The sequence below is a fragment of the Mustela putorius genome, unplaced genomic scaffold (genome assembly GCF_011764305.1).
Source record: "Mustela putorius furo isolate JIRA1106 unplaced genomic scaffold, ASM1176430v1.1 tig00000275_pilon_pilon_pilon, whole genome shotgun sequence".
Lineage (NCBI taxonomy): Eukaryota > Metazoa > Chordata > Mammalia > Carnivora > Mustelidae > Mustela > Mustela putorius.
The window spans coordinates 29947394-29965641 of NW_025421341.1; the positions used below are offsets into that span (position 1 = coordinate 29947394).

The following is an 18248-nucleotide window of genomic DNA, read 5'->3' on the forward strand; positions in this document are numbered from 1 at the left end:
ATCTCCTACACAAAGAGCGGATTGGATTACTAAATTCCTGTGTAATCAAGAAAGGGCTAAAGCTGATAGCCTGCTTGTTGTTCTTTTCAAGCTACAGGGCAATTATGCACACTCCCCAAACACATTCTTGTGTGTTAGCCTCATTCTCTCTCCATCCCCAAGCAAGCACACTGAACCAATTTCAACTTTCTCCCTGGGCTTTCCCTTCCTACTTCTTGATGAACTCTCTGAAACTCTGCTCTGTGTAGCGCCACTGTTTGGGGGAAAGTAGTTCCTACAACACCAAAGGCGTAAACTTTCAAGCTTACCAACAAATAATAAAAGCAGGTAGCTTTCCATTTACTGTTATACTTACTGCTGAGTACCAATTTTGTTGATCCAAGGGGGAAAAAAATATGTCAGATGTATTCATTAAGTTGTAACGAAAAGAAAGCAATGGTTGTGGGTATGTTTATTGCTAGACAATGCTCTTCTGTGTTTCTTATCCTGTGTTGGTTTTTAATAGGGGGAGAAAGGCTTTCCTGGACCTGCTGGTTCTCCTGGCCAGAAGGGATTCCCAGGTCCCGAAGGCTTGCCTGGACCACAGGGACCCAAGGTATGTCAGTTCATAAGCTTAGAATATCCCCAATTCACCTAACCTTCTTTATGCCTACCTCTGGGCTGCTGGGAACGGGAGAGAATTCCATATCTCAGCCAGCTGGCGAGTGCCGTGGTGAACTCCTGCTCTCCAGGCTTAGCCTGGTCCTCAGAACAGCACCTACCCCAAGAGATTCAAATGCTCATTACCTTCCTCCTCCTCTCTGATGCACACAGCTTCTATACCTGCCTATTTTCATCTTGCATAAAAGGGTGAGTTCTTTTGGCTTCCCATTCAGAACCTGTTCTTCCTTCCCCCTGTCCCCTGATCCTGGGACTCCCACCAGAACCACGCCTCTTGGCCCCTCCTTTCTTTTTGATGTTAGCTTTTCTCTTTCAATCCTCAAGTATGTAAATGGCCCCCATACTAATGAAATATAAAATTTCATCTAGATCTTTCAGGTCCTGTAAGCAAAGGATTGCCATCCTCTCCATGTCCTTCCTTTCTCTGTCAAGATTTAAAAAAACAAAGTAACTAACCAGGCTAACTGTAGTTCATCTCCTGTTCGCTCCTCAGCCGCCATGATTTGCCTTTGGTCCCCCTGCCCTGAAAATGCTCCTGCAGAAATCACCCATGACTTCTGTGTCCTTATCTGTCCCAGGCCCTTCTGCTTTGTTCCAAACCACGTGGCTCACTCTCCTTGAAACACTTGTCTTTTTTTGTTTCTGGAATCATCCTTCCTCTGATTCTCTCCTTTTGTCACACTTTTCTTTTCTTTCATGGGTTCCTCTTTCTCAACTCATCACACATTTTTATCCTAAAGTCTTTGATACAACAAAGGGCTTTGTTCAAATAAATACCCTAGAGGATTTGCTAAAGAACTACATACCCACTAGATGTGCTGATGGCTCTTTCCTGCTGCGGACACCAGCTAGACTTAAGCCTGGGCTCTCACGCACTCACGTGGTCCTTCCCCTGACTGCAGGCCTCCAGCAAGCTACGAACTAATGAGTAAGCTATGAAAGATCATTGAAATGGATCCCCATAGAGTCTTTTTAAATTTCATCCATGTGTGGACTGCCTGTTTGGTCATCAAAGGCAACAGTTACTGTGAATCTATTCTGTATTAGGCACTGGGGTGTTTGCTCTTGACCGTCTCTGAGCTACTCTTTCCATTGATCCCAGAAATCACGTGACTCAGTCTCTGTTTTAGTGGCAAAATCAGAGTTCAGATCTGGTTTTAGATGATGCCAGAATCAAACTCCCATGACCAAAGAAACTAAACCCACACCTACAGTTTCTAACAAGCAAAATGTTGTCATTTTCCAGGAATTCTGCCATTCATGTCTCTCTGATTCATGTATCTGTTGTTTCTCCATTTCTCTTTCTTCTGACCCTAATTTTGGGGGGAAAAAATCATTTACACTCTGGACATATATAAAACATACAGTGTTTGAAATCGGATCCATTCAGTGTCTGACCATCCCACTACCTTCCTCCAGGGCATGGCCTAGGCTGTTCTTCCATTTCACTAATGAAAGGATTTGCTGCTTCAACGCTGGACTTGGATCAACTCATGCCAACTCTTTCCTTTTTGTTTCGTTCTCTACCCCCACTCTGCTCGTTACACTGGCATTTCTTTAGAGAAGCCAACAATCGATTAAAATAATCTTTGTAAACATACGGCACTTACAACAGTTTGGTTCGGTGATGTGGAGGTATTCCATAAAGTTAATCCAGAAAATCTGGGGGCACGTTGCCATGGAATTTGGATATGACAGTGTACTTTATAGATGGACACACAGAAGATAATTTGATCAAAGGCAGACAATTATTGCATGTTAAAACCTGACCAAAAAGATTTTTCAGCCTTGAAATTTTCCTCTCTTAATTTAAAATATTGTATGCATGAAAAGAGTCACAATTCTGGGGTCTTGCACGTGATGCAAACAGCATCCCGCAGAGACGGAGAACATGGACACGCACCCAGGCATTCCACCTCAGTCAGCAAAGACCAGCTGTAGCCTTGACCCTCCCCTCTCAGAAGAGTCTGTAACAACCTTTTTGTCTGTAACAACCCTTGTCTCAAAAATAATTTAAAAAATTTAAAAAGTCAAATATACTAAAACATATTAAAACTCCCAGGAATGATAAAAAATGGCTTTTGGACAATGGAACTTCCCCACCAAGTGGCCTGGTTCAAAAAGTCTCCATTTAAGGTTATTCTCCAAGGAACAGGGCCTCTATGCCATATTCATCCTATGCCCAGAGCAAGTTTATCTCTGGTTCAGGCCGTCCTTACTCGGCTGTTCCTTTATGCATGCCTGCCAGGCCCATTTTGCTAATAAAGTCTTTCTCATGCACAGAAATATTGGCTGCCATTCTCATCCCCATTATAACTGCGTCATCCTTATCAGACCTCAGCAGCTGTCTGGTTAATGCGGGGTTTGTACAGCAGCGCTTCTCAGACATTAAAGGGGACAAGAGTCCTTTTCTAATCTGGTGAAAACGTAGATTGGGAATCAATGTGTGTGGGGGTGGGGGAGGCCTGGGAGCCTCCCAGGTGATGTTAATCCTGCAGGACCCTGGATCCCACATTGGGTAGCAGGGCTTTGAATGAATTTCTGTTCGTCCTTTCTGATACATATTTTAGCTTTAGGGGCGCCTGGGTGGCTCAGTGGGTGAAGCCTCTGCCTTTGGCTCAGGTCATGTTCTGAGGATCCTGGGATCAAGCCCCGAGTTGGGCCCTCTGCTTAGCAGAGAGCCTGCTTCCCCCCGCCCCCAAATCTCTGCCAGCCTCTCTGCCTACTTTTGGTCTCTCTCTCCCTCTTTCAATCTCTCTGTTAAATAAATAAGTAAATAAAAATCTTTTAAAAAGTATTTTAGCTTCAGTTAAGCAAACAAGCAATTTCACTGTGTTAACCCTGAAATAATCACAAGAGCAAAACAGTTTGGTGTGTGAATAGAATGGGAACTTTTAATTTATAGTGTCTTAGTACCAAATAATTTCCAGTTCCTTTTTTTTTTTTTTTCTTGGATCTAGGGCTCACCAGGACTCCCAGGATTCACTGGTCCCAAAGGTGTGAGGGTTAGTAGTCCAACTGGTCCATCTGGATGGTTTGATGAAAATTCTTCTTCTTTAAAAAATAAGAACTCTGCACTGTAAAAGTTCTACACATGTCACAAAGGAATACATTCTGTTTGATACACTGTATAGGTGAAGTTCAAGAACAGGTAAAAGTAATTTGTCATGGCAGAAACCAGAAAGGGGGCGGGTATTAATGGTCTAGGAAAGGGTGTGAGAGGACCACAGTGGGGGGTTGTGTGTGGAGATGTTCCCTGTCTGGACGGGATGGTGGTGATACCAGTATGTACTTGCACTCATATGTAAACATGCCTCAAACTCTTTGCAGAAGCTGGGGGCCATCTACTGTATGCAAATTATGCCTCAAAAATGCCCCCAAAGAAGGCAAAAACCATTTTAATCATCTTTTTAAATACTGTACTGTATGTTAACTAAGATTTAAATAAAAATTTTTAAAAAGTAGTTTGATGAATGTAAGATTTTGAGAAGTTTGTCCAACCTTTTTTTTTTGTTTGTTTTGTTTTGTTTTCAAATAGTGTTTAGCCATTCCTAATTGTCATTGCAGGATGCTGTTATCATAATGGTAAATGCTTCTATTTTTATAGGGTCAAACAGTTTTTAAGTGTTTTTCTTGCCACCTTCCCCTTTTCTACCTCTTTAGGGAATAACAGGATTGCCGGGATTTTCAGGTCCTCCTGGACTTCCAGTAAGTAATGGGGAAAATGTGTGCATTTAAAAGAAATAAAAAGAAAGTTCACTTTAATAAAGAGGTTAAAGCAATAGCACAAGGAAATGGTTGCTATGATAGGAGCTACAGGATGAAAATGTCACAGTGGAGTCACGTAACATATTAGAGTTCAGATTTGTAGGACACGCAAGTCCAACTGGATTTCCTGAACAATCCAAGCAGAGCAGAATGGGACAGAATGGAATGGGACAGGATGGGTCTTGACCGTAGGAGATGGGACAGGACAGGACAGGACAGGACAGGAGGTTAGATGGAGTGGAGTGGAGAGGAATGAAATGAAGGAAGAGAAAAGAAGAGAAGAAAAGAGAAGAGATAGAATATTAACTCTGCTTAATAGTATAGAACAATAAAATGCTACCTTATGTATACACCCCTCTTCTTTTTCCTTTCCTTTCTTCCAGCTTAAAATAGCATATTAAGGACTCCATTTTACAAAGAAAGGTTTTTTGTTTTATCTAAAATATATGTATCTCACTTGATAATGTTTGGTTTTGATTGGTCATTTTATTGGCTATACTTTTTACTTAAATCACCTAAAATAACTAAAGATACAACTTAGCTATTTAATAGCCATTTGTACTTAAATAACTGTCTAAGTTGGACCACCTCTTCCCTCACCGTGGGTCCCTCACGATGGCCACTTGTTCCCGGGGCCCAGTCCTGATGTCACCTTTCTGACTTGCTCTGTTTTTAGGGCACCCCGGGCCATCCTGGGCCCTATGGACCTGCCGGTGTCCCAGGATGCAATGGTTCTAAGGTATGTACTTCTCACCCAGGAGATGGCTAGGAAATGTTCCGCAGATTGAATCGATCAAGAGGAAGAAGGAAAGAGAAGGCACAGATTTTCCTTGAGATTCTTTTAGCCAGAACCACTGGTATGTGTCTTCAGGACGGAAACATGATGGTTTTCTTTCTTCTTGTGGCTTGGTTTCTTGGTTTTGAAAATGTTCTCTTATGTTCTCGCACAAAAAGACAACTAGGGGCTCACCCAGTGATTTTCACCTGAGGTTGTGATTCTATCTAAATCAGAAATGAAAGCTGGGAATGCAAGAGTGACTGGGCTTTCCAGCATTCACTCATGCTCTTTGTTCCATGACAGCACCTTCCTTTCACCCAGATGGTACCCACAAAAGAACGAATTACCCAAGTTTCAAGGAAACAGCAATTAAAAGGTTTTTGGCACAACTGGACTTTTGCCGTTTATGCACAATTTGAGAAACAGTATATTCTAATCCTGTTTTCAAATAAGATAATGGTTTTCTGGCTTTCAGCCTCATGACCCAGTAGCCATAAGGAATTTGGGTTACTTAGTCTAGATTTACCACTACAGGGCTGGAAGAGAGAAACAGGGAAAATATCTCAATAAGCTGTTCTAGAACAACTGAAGAGAATAACAAGCTTTGTCTGCCTTCCAGGGTGAGCGAGGGTTTCCAGGCCTTCCAGGGACACCAGGGTACCCGGGGATCCCGGTAGGTGTCCATTTCTAACTCTGTATAAAGTATAAATACAAGTCATTTACTCCAGAATGGCCATGTGCCAAAATCCATCATGACTTTGTGGAAGTCAGGGGCAACCAGTAGTAGATATTAAACTCATCGGTGGGGGAATGAATGAATGATTAAATGCCTTCTGAGTTCAGGTTTGTGCTTTGAGGCTTTATTTTGCTTTTGAGACATCCAAGCAGGGATGAGCGATAGGCAGCTGGATTTGGTGAGAGGAGAGGCCCTGGATGGTGGCGACACAATGAGCAAGAGAAAGAGGGGAAATAACCTCAGAACAGACTTAGAAAGCCCAGCATGGGACACCTGGGTCGAGGGAAATAAGTCTGTAAAGAGGAGGACCCTACTGGTAGAAAGAAGACCAAGAATATTGTGGAAGCCCAGGGAAGATGCGTTTCACTAGAGGGGAGTGGCTGACAGCTGCCTAATGCTGCTGAGATGTCCAGTAAGATCTGAGGTCTTGTCATTGATTCTAGCATTGTCACGGTCATTGCAGACCTTAGCAAGGGGTATTTCCAGTGTGGATGGAGGCAGGAGGGGGAGTAAGGAATGAACAGAATGGCAAGATTGCAGATGGCATGAAGGAGAGACTGGCGGGGCGGGGGGAGATTTTGTCTGTTTAAATGAGAGAAACTCAAGCGTGTTTAAAAACCAGTGGGAATATATATGCAGTGGAATACTACTCAGCCATCAAAAAATGAAATCTTGCCATTTGCAGTCATATGGTTGGAACTAGAGGGTATTATGCTAAGCGAAATAAGTCAATTAGAGAAAGATTTATCATATGATCTCACTAGTATGCGGAGTTTAAGAAGCAACACAGAGGAGCATAGGAGAAGGCAGGAAAAAATAAAACAAGATGAAATCAGAGAGGGAGATAAACTGCAAGAGACGGCTGAATCGTAGGTAACAAACAGGGTTGCTGGAAGGGAGGGGGTGAGGGGATGGGGTCACTGGGTGATGAATATTAAGGAGGGACCATGATATAATGAGCACTGGGGGCTATATAAAGCTGATGAATGACTTTGTGGAAGTCTACCTCTGAAAGTAATGACACACTATGTGTTAATTAACTGGATTTAAATTTAAAAAATCTAAAAAAGAGTGGAAAGTAGACAGTGGGAGAGGGAGCAGAATAGCAGCAAGGACAAAGCAGTGATGTTATGTATTTGGTTTCCTTTTTTTAGGGTGCTATTGGTTTGAAAGGAGAAAAGGTAAGTCAAGCGTGGCGTATTATTATCTCTAAGTGGACATATGAAAGGACTGCTATTAAATAATGAGATGTAAATAATTACAAATCGAGTTTCACAATTAATTCGGAAACCAACTAAAAATTGGACACGATATTTATTCCTATTCAACAACTTCTTTTAGCTCTTGTCATACATATCTCTTAAGGGATACAATGTTTATAAAATTCTTTAAGGAAATAGAGTCTAGGAGAAGAGACTTGACCTCAGCCTGGGGGCCTCACCTTCTAGATCAGGAGTTGCCACTAATTTTGGTATCTTGAGAAATGTTTCTCATCCTTGTGTCTTTCTTCCTTCTGTAGTAAATTGTCAGTTTTAGGATACAGGAAAATCTTTTATTTCTTCAAAATGGAGTAACTACATAATCCTAAATCATTTCTCTAAGGATATATCCTGAAAAGCTCTTGTGTCCTTGAGGGAGTAGGAGTTTGAAGAAGCATTTAAAGGAGTTTTGAAAATATGTTTATGTTTATGATTACGTTTAATGAAGTTCTTCATTTTCAAGGGTGCCCCTGCTGCAGAAGATATAGAACTTGATGGAAGAGGTGACCCTGGGTTGCCAGGAGTTCCGGGATTCCAGGTATCACCTGTCAGAGAGGGTCTCGTTATTCTCAGTCCTCTAGCTCTGCCTCTCGGTCCCTGTCTGTCTGTCTGTCTGTCCTTCTCCTTTTTCTCTTCTCTCTGTATCTCAGTGACTCTGTATTTGTCTGTCTCTCCTTCTCTGTTTTCCCCTAAATCTCCTTCTCACCGTCTCAGGAACATTTTTGTGGTTTGTTTTCTGTTTTCTTTTGTTTTGTTTTCTTTTTTTATTGAGGTATAATCGACATATGACATTATATTAGTTTCAGAGGTGCAGGGTAATGATTAGATATTAGCACATATTGTGGAACGATCCTCACAATAAGTCTAGTTAATCTCCATCACCACAGTGATGAATACTCTTTTTTTCTTGTGATGAGAACTTTACTTTCTTAGCAACTTTCAAATCTGGAGTACAGTGTTGTTACCTACAGTCACTATGCTGTACCTTATATCCCCAAGACTTATTTATTTCTAGCAGGAGGTTTCTGTCTTTGACCCCCTTCACCCATTTCACCGTCCCCCATCCCCACCCCTGACAACCACAAGAACATGTGAAATAGACATTCATATTTCTTCTGTTGACATATTGACTTCATTTCATTCTAAAGCATTCACCTCATATGATACTCCATGAAACTAATATAAAAGGATGGTATTGTGCCTAAGCAGAGGGCCCTACCCGAGGAGCATACTTGGCTGAGGGAGACAGTGAGGCAGAAAGAGAGATAGACAGAAAAGCAAAATTTTAAAAATTAAAAAAAAAAAGCTCTAAAATAATTCTGGAAATGTTGCCATCAGCATGTTCCTGGCATCCTGTTTATACATGGCAACATGCTTTTAGGCATTTTCTTTTCTTTTCTTTTTTTTTTTTTTTTTTTTTCGTAATTAACTGCAGCCGTAAATGAGAGGCATCATGTTCCTCAGATTTCACTAAAATATTTTAATGGATTTAATTAATGGACATTGTTCTTAGATGAGAAGTAAATTCAAGCTTAACTCTATTCTTCTTTTAATTTACAGGGTTTGCCAGGCCTTCCAGGCTTTCCGGGACCTGTTGGTCCACCTGGCCCTCCAGGATTCTTAGTGAGTATGAAATCATCACTACTATAGACCCTGTAACCTAATAAACTCAGTATAGTGAAAACTTTACACAGAGTTTTCATCTTCGCACATTGTTTGCTATAGTTTTAACTTGTGCATTTTTCTAGGGCTTTCCAGGACCCATGGGACCTCCAGGACCTAAGGTATATTATGGTTCATATAACACAACAGCTGGAACACAGAAAATGAGCTAAAAGACAAACCTGGTCTGACTGGACATGTGGTTACATCCTGGTCCTTCTCTAGAAGCCACAGGATCCCTGGCAGGGAAGGGAACAGAACAAGCAGCTTTGTACCCTTCACTTTCTCCTCCCTGGACTTAGTAACTTGATCCTAGATAATTCAGTTATAAGGAGCTCCCTATCAGATTAGGGCAAGTCCATAGACTTCCCATTTCCGATAGTCCTACCCATCACCCAACACTTTATCCTATAAACTTTTGTAGTAGGCTGTTTCCCAACGCCAACCTGATCTTAATGCTAGTAAATGAAGGGTGAATATTCATGTACTCATTGAGCAGGGTCCTGCATGTCCTTCTCATAAAAAGACCACTTGCTAGTGTTGGGGAGGAAAACCTTTTTCTCTATCCTCTTAGGTCCTGAGTGGGGACATGCAAATGGAATTGAAAAAAGACTTATTAACAGAAGAAGAAGGTTTCTTTCATTTGCATGTGGGGGCCTCACAGAAATGAAATAAAAACCCCAAAGAGGCCTTCAGGTCCAGAGGCTTGTGTACCATATTAACAAAGGATGATAAAAATCTGTGGAAGAGTGACAAGACAAAGGAAAAGGGCTTTGAACTTGTAGGGTGCAGTAAATTGCAGGCAGGTAAATATATGGAGGAAACTAATGGGAGATGAGGGTTATTTCAGTAAGTTTTGTTGAAGATTTCAGTCAGTGCTGACTCCAGTGGTAATTGTCTCCTCTTCCTAGTATAGAAGAAGAGCCAGGTGACATCTTCCCTTGGGGAAGATGGCCCCAAACCCTGCCCTTGGGCAAATGGAGGAGGGTGGAGAAACTTTTCTCCATTTGCTGTTACTCAGTTGTCTTGAGCTCAAAATAATTCTTATGCCAAAGTGATATATTTTGGAGTGGCTTATTCTGAGCCCCTCCATTAACTAGGTAGGAAAGTATTGAGTGAGACTGAGCCCCCCAGGAAATTAGTCCTCACACAGTAGTAGTACTTGCTCACTATAGCTAGACTTGGTGTGCAGGGAACTTGCCAAGGTGTTTCCACAATTATTATATCATTATCTGAGTGGTCAACTAGACCGTAAATGACAGAGCTGAGATTTAAAGTGTTTTCATTCCTTATCTTGAGCTTTCTTTCTGTAGTTTCTGTGGGCTAATGGGGGAAAGATCTATATACTCAAGAGCAGAAAAGCCAGGAGGCACTTGAGATGAGCACAGGATGTAGTATGGAAGTGATGAATCATTGACCTCTACTCCAGAAACCAGTGTTGCACTGTATGGTAACTACCAAGATTTAAATAAATAGTTAAAAAAAAATAGCAAGGAGGCATTGGTTGATATGATAGATTAGCCATTGTTACAGGAGACGGACTATTCACATTAGACTTAGCTCAATTCAGTAAATGACTAGTGAAGGGAGATAGCCTCAAATGTTTTCTTAGCCTCCTTCAACTTTTGAATTTCAGAATCTAGAAGTTCAATCATCCTTCCCTCTTTAAGATGAGAAAACGAAAGAAAATGAGATAACCAGTGTCTGAGCCAGGAAAACCTTCTCCAAGCTGGTTTCTCTTCCCCATCCCATCCCACGTCATGTCCTCCTTCGCCTTGTGAAGTCAATCCCTTAAGCCCTCTGCACTTTGTGATCTCCACTTTTGAAGGAAACATATTGCCTCTCTCCTGCAAGAAATAGCTGAAGTAATTTTTGTAACACTGACATCACCATTAAAATACAAACGTTCCCTTACAAACATTGGAAGGAACATCAGTGGGTTTAGACTCCTCATATCCATTTTTTAAAAATAATTTAATGTTTTCTTTTCTTACAGGGTCACATGGGCGATAATGTGATAGGACAAAAAGGAGAGCAGGTAATTCAAATATTGTGGTTTATTTATGGGCAAGACATTTTGAATTTCATAGCAATCATCCTGCACTTCTTAGTCTGTAAGTGACACTGGAACAAACGTGTTTGCTTTGTCATTTGAGATATCTTCTTACCTAAGAACCAAAGGGGAAAATCTAGCTCTCCAAAAACCGAGGTGATGTTGTTTGGTTTCGCGTTCCTGAGTGTGTTTGTTTTTAGGGTGTAAAAGGATTAACAGGACCCCCGGGACCACCAGGAACGGTTATTGTGACACTAACTGGCCCGGATAACAGAACGGTAACTCTTCCATCTTATTACACGGGTTGTGTGTTCTCACTTCCGGGGGGAGTTCTCGTGATCCCTTATCTCTCCCCCCCTTTTTTTTTTTTAAGATTTTGTTTATTTATTTATTTATTTATTTATTTGACACAGAGAGAGAGATCACGAGTAGGCAGAGAGGCAGGCAGAGAGAGAGGAGAAAGCAGGCTCCCCGCTGAGCAGAGAGCCCATCCCAGGGACCCATCCCAGGACCCTGAGATCATGACCTGAGCGGAAGGCAGAGGCTTAACCCACTGAGCCACCCAGGCGCCCCTCCCTTACCTCTTTTATAAGCTTTGCCCTCTGAGCCCTCTGAGCCAGCCTCAGCCTCTGGATTTTATTTTTTATCCATCTTTTACTTGAGAACCAGAAAACATAAGACAGAGATCGGAGGCAAGATCAGATGCTAGCAACTTCCACGATTCTAGAAGGTAGAGCCTGGATCTGATTTTGCTCACCTTTTATCCTCACCACCCCCACATTGTTCCTAACTCAGATGGGGGTTTGGTGAGTATTTTTGAATAAATGATAACAAAATGGGTATATGGCTCTGATCCAGCCAGACAGTAAGGACCTAAAGATATTAGTGGAATAGTGTGAAAATCAAATGGGACATTTTTACCTGCCATTATGTCCCCAAGGGCAATGTGGCCTGCATTCCTCTCTAAGGACACTGTGATCCTGTTTTTCAAAATGAACATTTGCTTTTTTGCTCCTACTCTAGGGTAGCTAGAAGGACCAGGATATAGAACTGAATGAATGCTCAGAAAAAGTGAATCATAATATAATACCCCAAACCTAGACACAAACCTGATCCTGAATGTCTGGGGGAAGAGAGCATGGGAAGTAAGGGGTTAACTAACAATTTTCCTCTGGATTAACTACGAAATAAACATAAACCTTCTTCTTTAAAGTTCTGATTTTTTTAATAATAGCTAGATTAAAATATAATTCCCATACCATGTAATTCACTGCTTTAAAAAAATAAAATTCATGGGTTTTAGTTATATTAATTTTTACAACATAATTCAGATATAATTTATATACTGCAAAGCTCACTTATTTGTTGCATATTTTAGTGGCTTTCAGTGTATTCATGGGTTGTACAACTATTACCACATGCAACTTTAGAACATTTTCATCTCCTAAAATATAAACCCTCTAACCCTTACTCTCCAATATAATTAATTTTTAATGGTAAAAGTTATCAAAACAAAACTGAGAAGAGTTAAAACAAAACATGGTGAAATTTGATATGACCAAAATAGTAACTCTCATTGAAGATTGGAAAAAATTGATCTAAGGAGAAAAGCTAAACTTCTCAGAGGTAATCAACAACAACAACACCACCAACAACAACAAAATTAAAGAAGTCTAAAATTTTATTGGCCAGAAATGGAAAGAAAAAAATATCTTATCTTGATGAAAATCTAGATCTGGAAGGTTGGACCCAGGGGACAATTTTTGAGTTTGAAAAAAATGATGCTCCAAGAGGAGACTCACACTGGGGAAAATACAGTCAATGAAATGTGATAAGAACACAAACAAACCTGACTAAAGCAATCAAATCCTCCTTTTAACACATGCTCAGAAACTAATTGATCCCAGTGAAAATAATTTCTGTATATTAAAAATGAAAATAAGATACGTTGGGAATGATTTGAATGTGCTTATTGAAAACGGATTCAGGAATTAAGTTGGTTTAACATAGTTTGATCCAAAAGATGCTTTTTTTAAAACAACAAAAGTTTAAGTGTGGTTTTAATGGGTTCACAAGTATAAAATTTGGATTATGAAAAATGATAGTCTGTCATGTTAACAGGAGGTTTGTAAGTAGTTTGTAGATACAATTCGTTGAACAGAGAAATTTTTCAAGTAAAAGCGGTATTATTTTGTTTGATCTGTGTGTAATGACTTTAAATTCTTTTTGTGGCAGGACCTCAAAGGGGAGAAGGGAGACAAGGGAGCCATGGGGAAATCTGGACCTCCTGGACCCTCAGTAGGTTATTCAGAGTCATACTGTTTCCTTGAAACATGAAGTAGAGCCTTAGTGTGGATTTTGATGTATGATCTCCTTTTAAATCTTAATACTAGTTAAAGCATGATAATATTTCAGCACAGACATCACAGAATATACTACAATCATTTCATAGCCTCTTCTAGCTGAAAGCCCTGCATGGTTGTATACCCACCCACTGTCTCCCATCTTATAATTTATCTTCAGCATCTGCTATTTTACCATCTGTTTTTACTTTTGTTTTTATTTTTTTATGGTCATTTCATTTTATTTCATTTTATTTTTCAGTGTTCCAAGATTCATTGTTTATGCACCATACCCAGTGCTCCATGCAATACATGCCCTCCTTAATACCCACCACCAGGCTAGCCCAGCCCCCCTCCCCAACCCCCTTCCCTCCAAAACCCTCGTTTTGCATCTGTTTTTAAATGAATGCTTATACATGAGATGACCCACCATTGGAACATTTAAAAATATAACAGAATAATCAGAAGAAACAACTTAATGACAATTGAGGGTGAGTCAAAAAATCAATTCATAAAATTTGACATAACTCTTATTAATTACAGGGACCGCCTGGAGAATCTTATGGATCTCAAAAGGGTGCTCCTGGAGAACCTGGCCCGCAGGTAAATTTGGAAGTTCAGTGTCATATGCAACCTGTATCAGTCAATGCTCAGATCTCTTTAGGAGACAAGTGTAAGATGCCCAATTCAAACTAGCTTAGATTTTTGTACGTTTTTTCAAAGATTTAGGAAATGAAACTTATTTTTTCAAGTATCTGAGGAGTTCAAGGCTCAGACAGCCTTCGAGGACTTCAGAGCCTGAAACAGGATGGGCAGTGCTCTCCCTATCGTTTCTCCTCCTCTGTGTATTGACCTCATGGTCTCCTTTGACATTGATCCTCCACGTCGGCAGCAATGGGAAGAAATAGCAGGAAGTAGCAGCACACAGCTTCAGGTTAATGGCCTCCAAGAAGAAAGGGTGTCTCCCTGTATCCACTAATAACACCCCAGAGAATCGCTCTAATTGATCCAGAGTGCTCCTAAGTCTCACCCTGGAAAGGTGACTGTGGCCAGGAGAGAAAGTTTCCAGGATTGGCCAGGCCAGAATGGCGGGGCATAATGTGATCCACAGTCCCATCAGACCCACACAGCGAGGGAAGGGCAGATCCCCAAAGAAGATGGGGCACATTGTGACATGGGAGCTGGGGAGACAGAAGCAACCAGGGTTCACTCACTCACCCAGGTCTATTTTAGAAAGATTTAAACACATATATTGTCTAAAGACTCTAAAGATTATATATTGAGAAAAATACTTTTTCCTAAGAAAAAGTGCTCAGTCAATATGATATTGAATCCTGTCACAGAAAGTAGACATTGTTAATAGTTCACCCAAAAGCCTGTCTGTTTGGGACAATGCCATACAGCTTTACAAAGGTGTTCAAATATCGGCACATGGGCGGATCAGGAAATTGCCAACATTTGAAATAAATAATTTGACGGTGAACTCTTTTTAGGTCTTTTTGTCCATTTCTCTGCTTTTTCAATTTTTCTTCCAAGCTGGGATGGGCAGTATCAAACTCATTTAAACTCAGCTACTCTTAATTTCCAATCTTTCTTCCATTGGTCTTCCCTAATTTCCTATTCTGACTAGCTTCTGCCTTCCCCAGCAAGAGAAGTTCATGTGTGTTCTGTGATTAATAGTTTTTCCTTCTAACAGATGGGTGGGAAGTTTCCGTCATGCTCTCTTGCCCGAGGTCAAGAGGAGATGATCATTTATTATTTACATTTTCCTTATTTATTAAAGTTATCCATATTTATTAAATTTTGTGTTTTTGCTTTGTTTTTTGTTTTAGGGAAAACCTGGCAAAGATGGTGCCCCTGGTTTCCCTGGCACTGAGGTAAAGACATGTTTGGCCCATCGATGTTTGTTGTTGAAATGTCAGTCCCATTAAATAAAGAAGGATTTGGAGAATTACTAATAGTTATTAAGTTAGCAAAAGCATATAGATTTTTAAATCTGTATTTGAGAATTGAAGTGTTACATCCTCACCGTGAAGAGAGAGCATCAGAGCACACCTTATTTTTTCTTTTCAAAAAGGAGTTCCAGGGTGCCTGGGTGGTTCAGTCGGTTAAGCATCTGACTCTTGATTTTGACTCAGGCCTTGATCTCAGGGTCATGGGATTGAGCCCCAAGTTGGGCTTCATGCTCAGTGGGGAGTCTGCTTAAAGATTCTCTCTCTCCCTCTCACTCTGCCTCTCCCCCCACTCATGGGTGTGTACGTGCTCACTCTCTCTCTTTCCCTCTCTAAAATTAATAATTTTTTTTTAAAAGAGCTCCACAGCATTACAAGCAGAAGCATATAAAAATCACAGAACTAAACAAATACTCCTTTTGTATGCATATAAGAAAGTATTAGTTGTATACCTCTGTCCCACAGAGAGCATTAAACACAGTTTCTGTACTTTTTGGTGCAAGCTCTGGCCTTTGGTCATTATTCCAATGGGGAATGCTTAAAGACAATTGATCAGACCAAAGGCTTTGTGCCTCTTACATAGCAGACATAATAAAATCTATACTGCTCTGAGTCTGTACTCCTTCAGACATCATTATAAATGTGCTGCCTCCTCTTCCTTCTTGTAGGCCTTTAGATCTATCATCCCTAACTTTTTGTCTTGAAAATGTATAAACAAATGAAATGTTAAAAAAAAAAAAAAGAGGTATTCTCCTTAATCCACAAAGATGTCTTGAACTCACAATTACTGTTTGGTTTTTATGGAGTTATCTAAAAAGATCAGGGATGAGAGAAAAGTATATGCACTGTTAGAAAAATATTCAAACAAGTCCACTCAGAAAAATGACTTCATCGGATGGTTGGAGGACCAATGTCAGCTCTCCAAACCAGTACGTTTGTTAATATGCAAGATTATAAATGGTCTATGTCTTATGGTATTTTTAGTTTTATTTATTGGTTTTTTTTTAAATTTTTTATTTTTTATAAACATATATTTTTATCCCCAGGGGTACAGGTCTGTGAATCACCAGGTTTACACACTTCACAGCACTCACCAAATCACATACGCTCCCCAATGTCCATAATCCCACCCCCTTCTCCCAAAACCCCTCCCCCCGGCAACCCTCAGTTTGTTTTGTGAGATTAAGAGTCACTTATAGTTTGTCTCCCTCCCAATCCCATCTTGTTTCATTTATTCTTCTTCTACCCACTTAAGCCTCCATGTTGCATCACCACTTCCTCATATCAGGGAGATCATATGATAGTTGTCTTTCTCTGCTTGACTTATTTCGCTAAGCATGATACGCTCTAGTTCCATCCATGTTGTTGCAAATGGCAAGATTTCATTTCTTTTGATGGCTGCATAGTATTCCATTGTGTATATATACCACATCTTCTTGATCCATTCATCTGTTGATGGACATCTAGGTTCTTTCCATAGTTTGGCTATTGTGGACATTGCTGCTATAAACATTCGGGTGCATGTGCCCCTTTGGATCACTACATTTGTATCTTTAGGGTAAATACCCAATAGTGCAATTGCTGGGTCATAGGGCAGTTCTATTTTCAACATTTTGAGGAACCTACATGCTGTTTTCCAGAGTGGCTGCACCAGCTTGCATTCCCACCAACAGTGTAGGAGGGTTCCCCTTTCTCCGCATCCTCGCCAGCATCTGTCATTTCCTGACTTGTTGATTTTAGCCATTCTGACTGGTGTGAGGTGATATCTCATTGTGGTTTTGATTTGTATTTCCCTGATGCCGAGTGATATGGAGCACTTTTTCATGTGTCTGTTGGCCATCTGGATGTCTTCTTTGCAGAAATGTCTGTTCATGTCCTCTGCCCATTTCTTGATTGGATTATTTGTTCTTTGGGTGTTGAGTTTGCTAAGTTCTTTATAGATTCTGGACACTAGTCCTTTATCTGATATGTCGTTTGCAAATATCTTCTCCCATTCTGTCAGTTGTCTTTTGATTTTATTGTTTAAGGTTGATATATTTCTCCAAATCCTGAAGATGACTTTAACTAGTATTAATAAAAAACTCTTCTAATGAAGTATTAGAATTTAAAAAAAAAAAAAAAAAAAAAAAAAAAAAAGGAGCTCCAACTGTTCCTGCTTCCCACAGAAGAAAATGACTTGTATGTCGTCTGACCCATTCTCTTTGTCCTTTTCCACAGGGAGCCAAAGGCAACAGGGGCCTCCCTGGGTTACAGGGTGAAGACGGCATTAAGGTGATCCCCTCTCTAACCTCCCGTCCTTAGGCTTTTTAACTGCTTGGTTTTTGTCCACCCTTTCCTGACCATGCCCTGAAAATACGTACAAGGATTGCAATTAAAATACCTTAGTTATGTTTATTAAGAGGAAAAGAGAGGTGTGACAAATTTACATAGATACCTAAAGGGCAGTTTTGTGGGAAAGATATAAAACCTGCTCTGTGTGGTAGAAGCTGACTGACATTGTGATCAGTGAGATTTGTACATGACATGGAAATAACATAACTTTTAGCATTGATTTATTGTTTAACTGCATTTTGCTTTTTAAGCATACCAAATAAATAAATACTTTGGTTTAATGTACTCATAATTTGTAACTGTCTTTCAATACAGGGGTGGAAAGGGGACATTGGCCCTCCAGGATTTCGTGGTCCAGTAAGTGTAACTAAAGACAGTATCCATTTCCTATTTGATCAAGTCCTTCAAAGTATCAAGGAAATTTTGAGTCAGTGTCTTAACTTAAGATAGAGATTATGGTATTCACTTTTTTATCAAACCAAGGAAGAAAATAGCTATTGTCATTATTTGTCCATTGCCAAATTTGTTAATATGCAAGATTATACGCAGATAGGACCAAATTTCTATTTGGTCCTATCTGGTCTCTGGAAGACCCTAGAAATGCCCACCCTGGTCAGTGGTCAAGAAGAACTCTTACGTCCAATCAGACATGGCCAAGCTGACTTGTGTCCTTGAGAGAATAGGAGGGATGCACTGGAGGCCAGCTG

The 18248-nt window shown here is 40.3% G+C and overlaps 1 protein-coding gene across 2 annotated transcripts in view; it reads left to right on the top strand.

Annotated features, from left to right (window-relative positions):
• Positions 1 to 18248, top strand: part of COL4A3 (collagen type IV alpha 3 chain) — a 126962-nt gene that overhangs the window by 63340 nt on the left and 45374 nt on the right. For both annotated transcript variants that reach the window (XM_013047895.2, XM_013047894.2), the window contains exons 3-18: positions 506 to 595; positions 3621 to 3665; positions 4324 to 4368; positions 5105 to 5167; positions 5826 to 5879; positions 7097 to 7123; positions 7665 to 7739; positions 8762 to 8824; positions 8950 to 8985; positions 10860 to 10901; positions 11117 to 11194; positions 13152 to 13214; positions 13802 to 13861; positions 15091 to 15135; positions 17428 to 17481; positions 17857 to 17898. In XM_013047895.2, coding sequence (XP_012903349.2) covers positions 506 to 595; positions 3621 to 3665; positions 4324 to 4368; positions 5105 to 5167; positions 5826 to 5879; positions 7097 to 7123; positions 7665 to 7739; positions 8762 to 8824; positions 8950 to 8985; positions 10860 to 10901; positions 11117 to 11194; positions 13152 to 13214; positions 13802 to 13861; positions 15091 to 15135; positions 17428 to 17481; positions 17857 to 17898 — 882 coding nt within the window. The remainder of the gene's footprint in view (positions 1 to 505; positions 596 to 3620; positions 3666 to 4323; positions 4369 to 5104; positions 5168 to 5825; positions 5880 to 7096; positions 7124 to 7664; positions 7740 to 8761; positions 8825 to 8949; positions 8986 to 10859; positions 10902 to 11116; positions 11195 to 13151; positions 13215 to 13801; positions 13862 to 15090; positions 15136 to 17427; positions 17482 to 17856; positions 17899 to 18248) is intronic.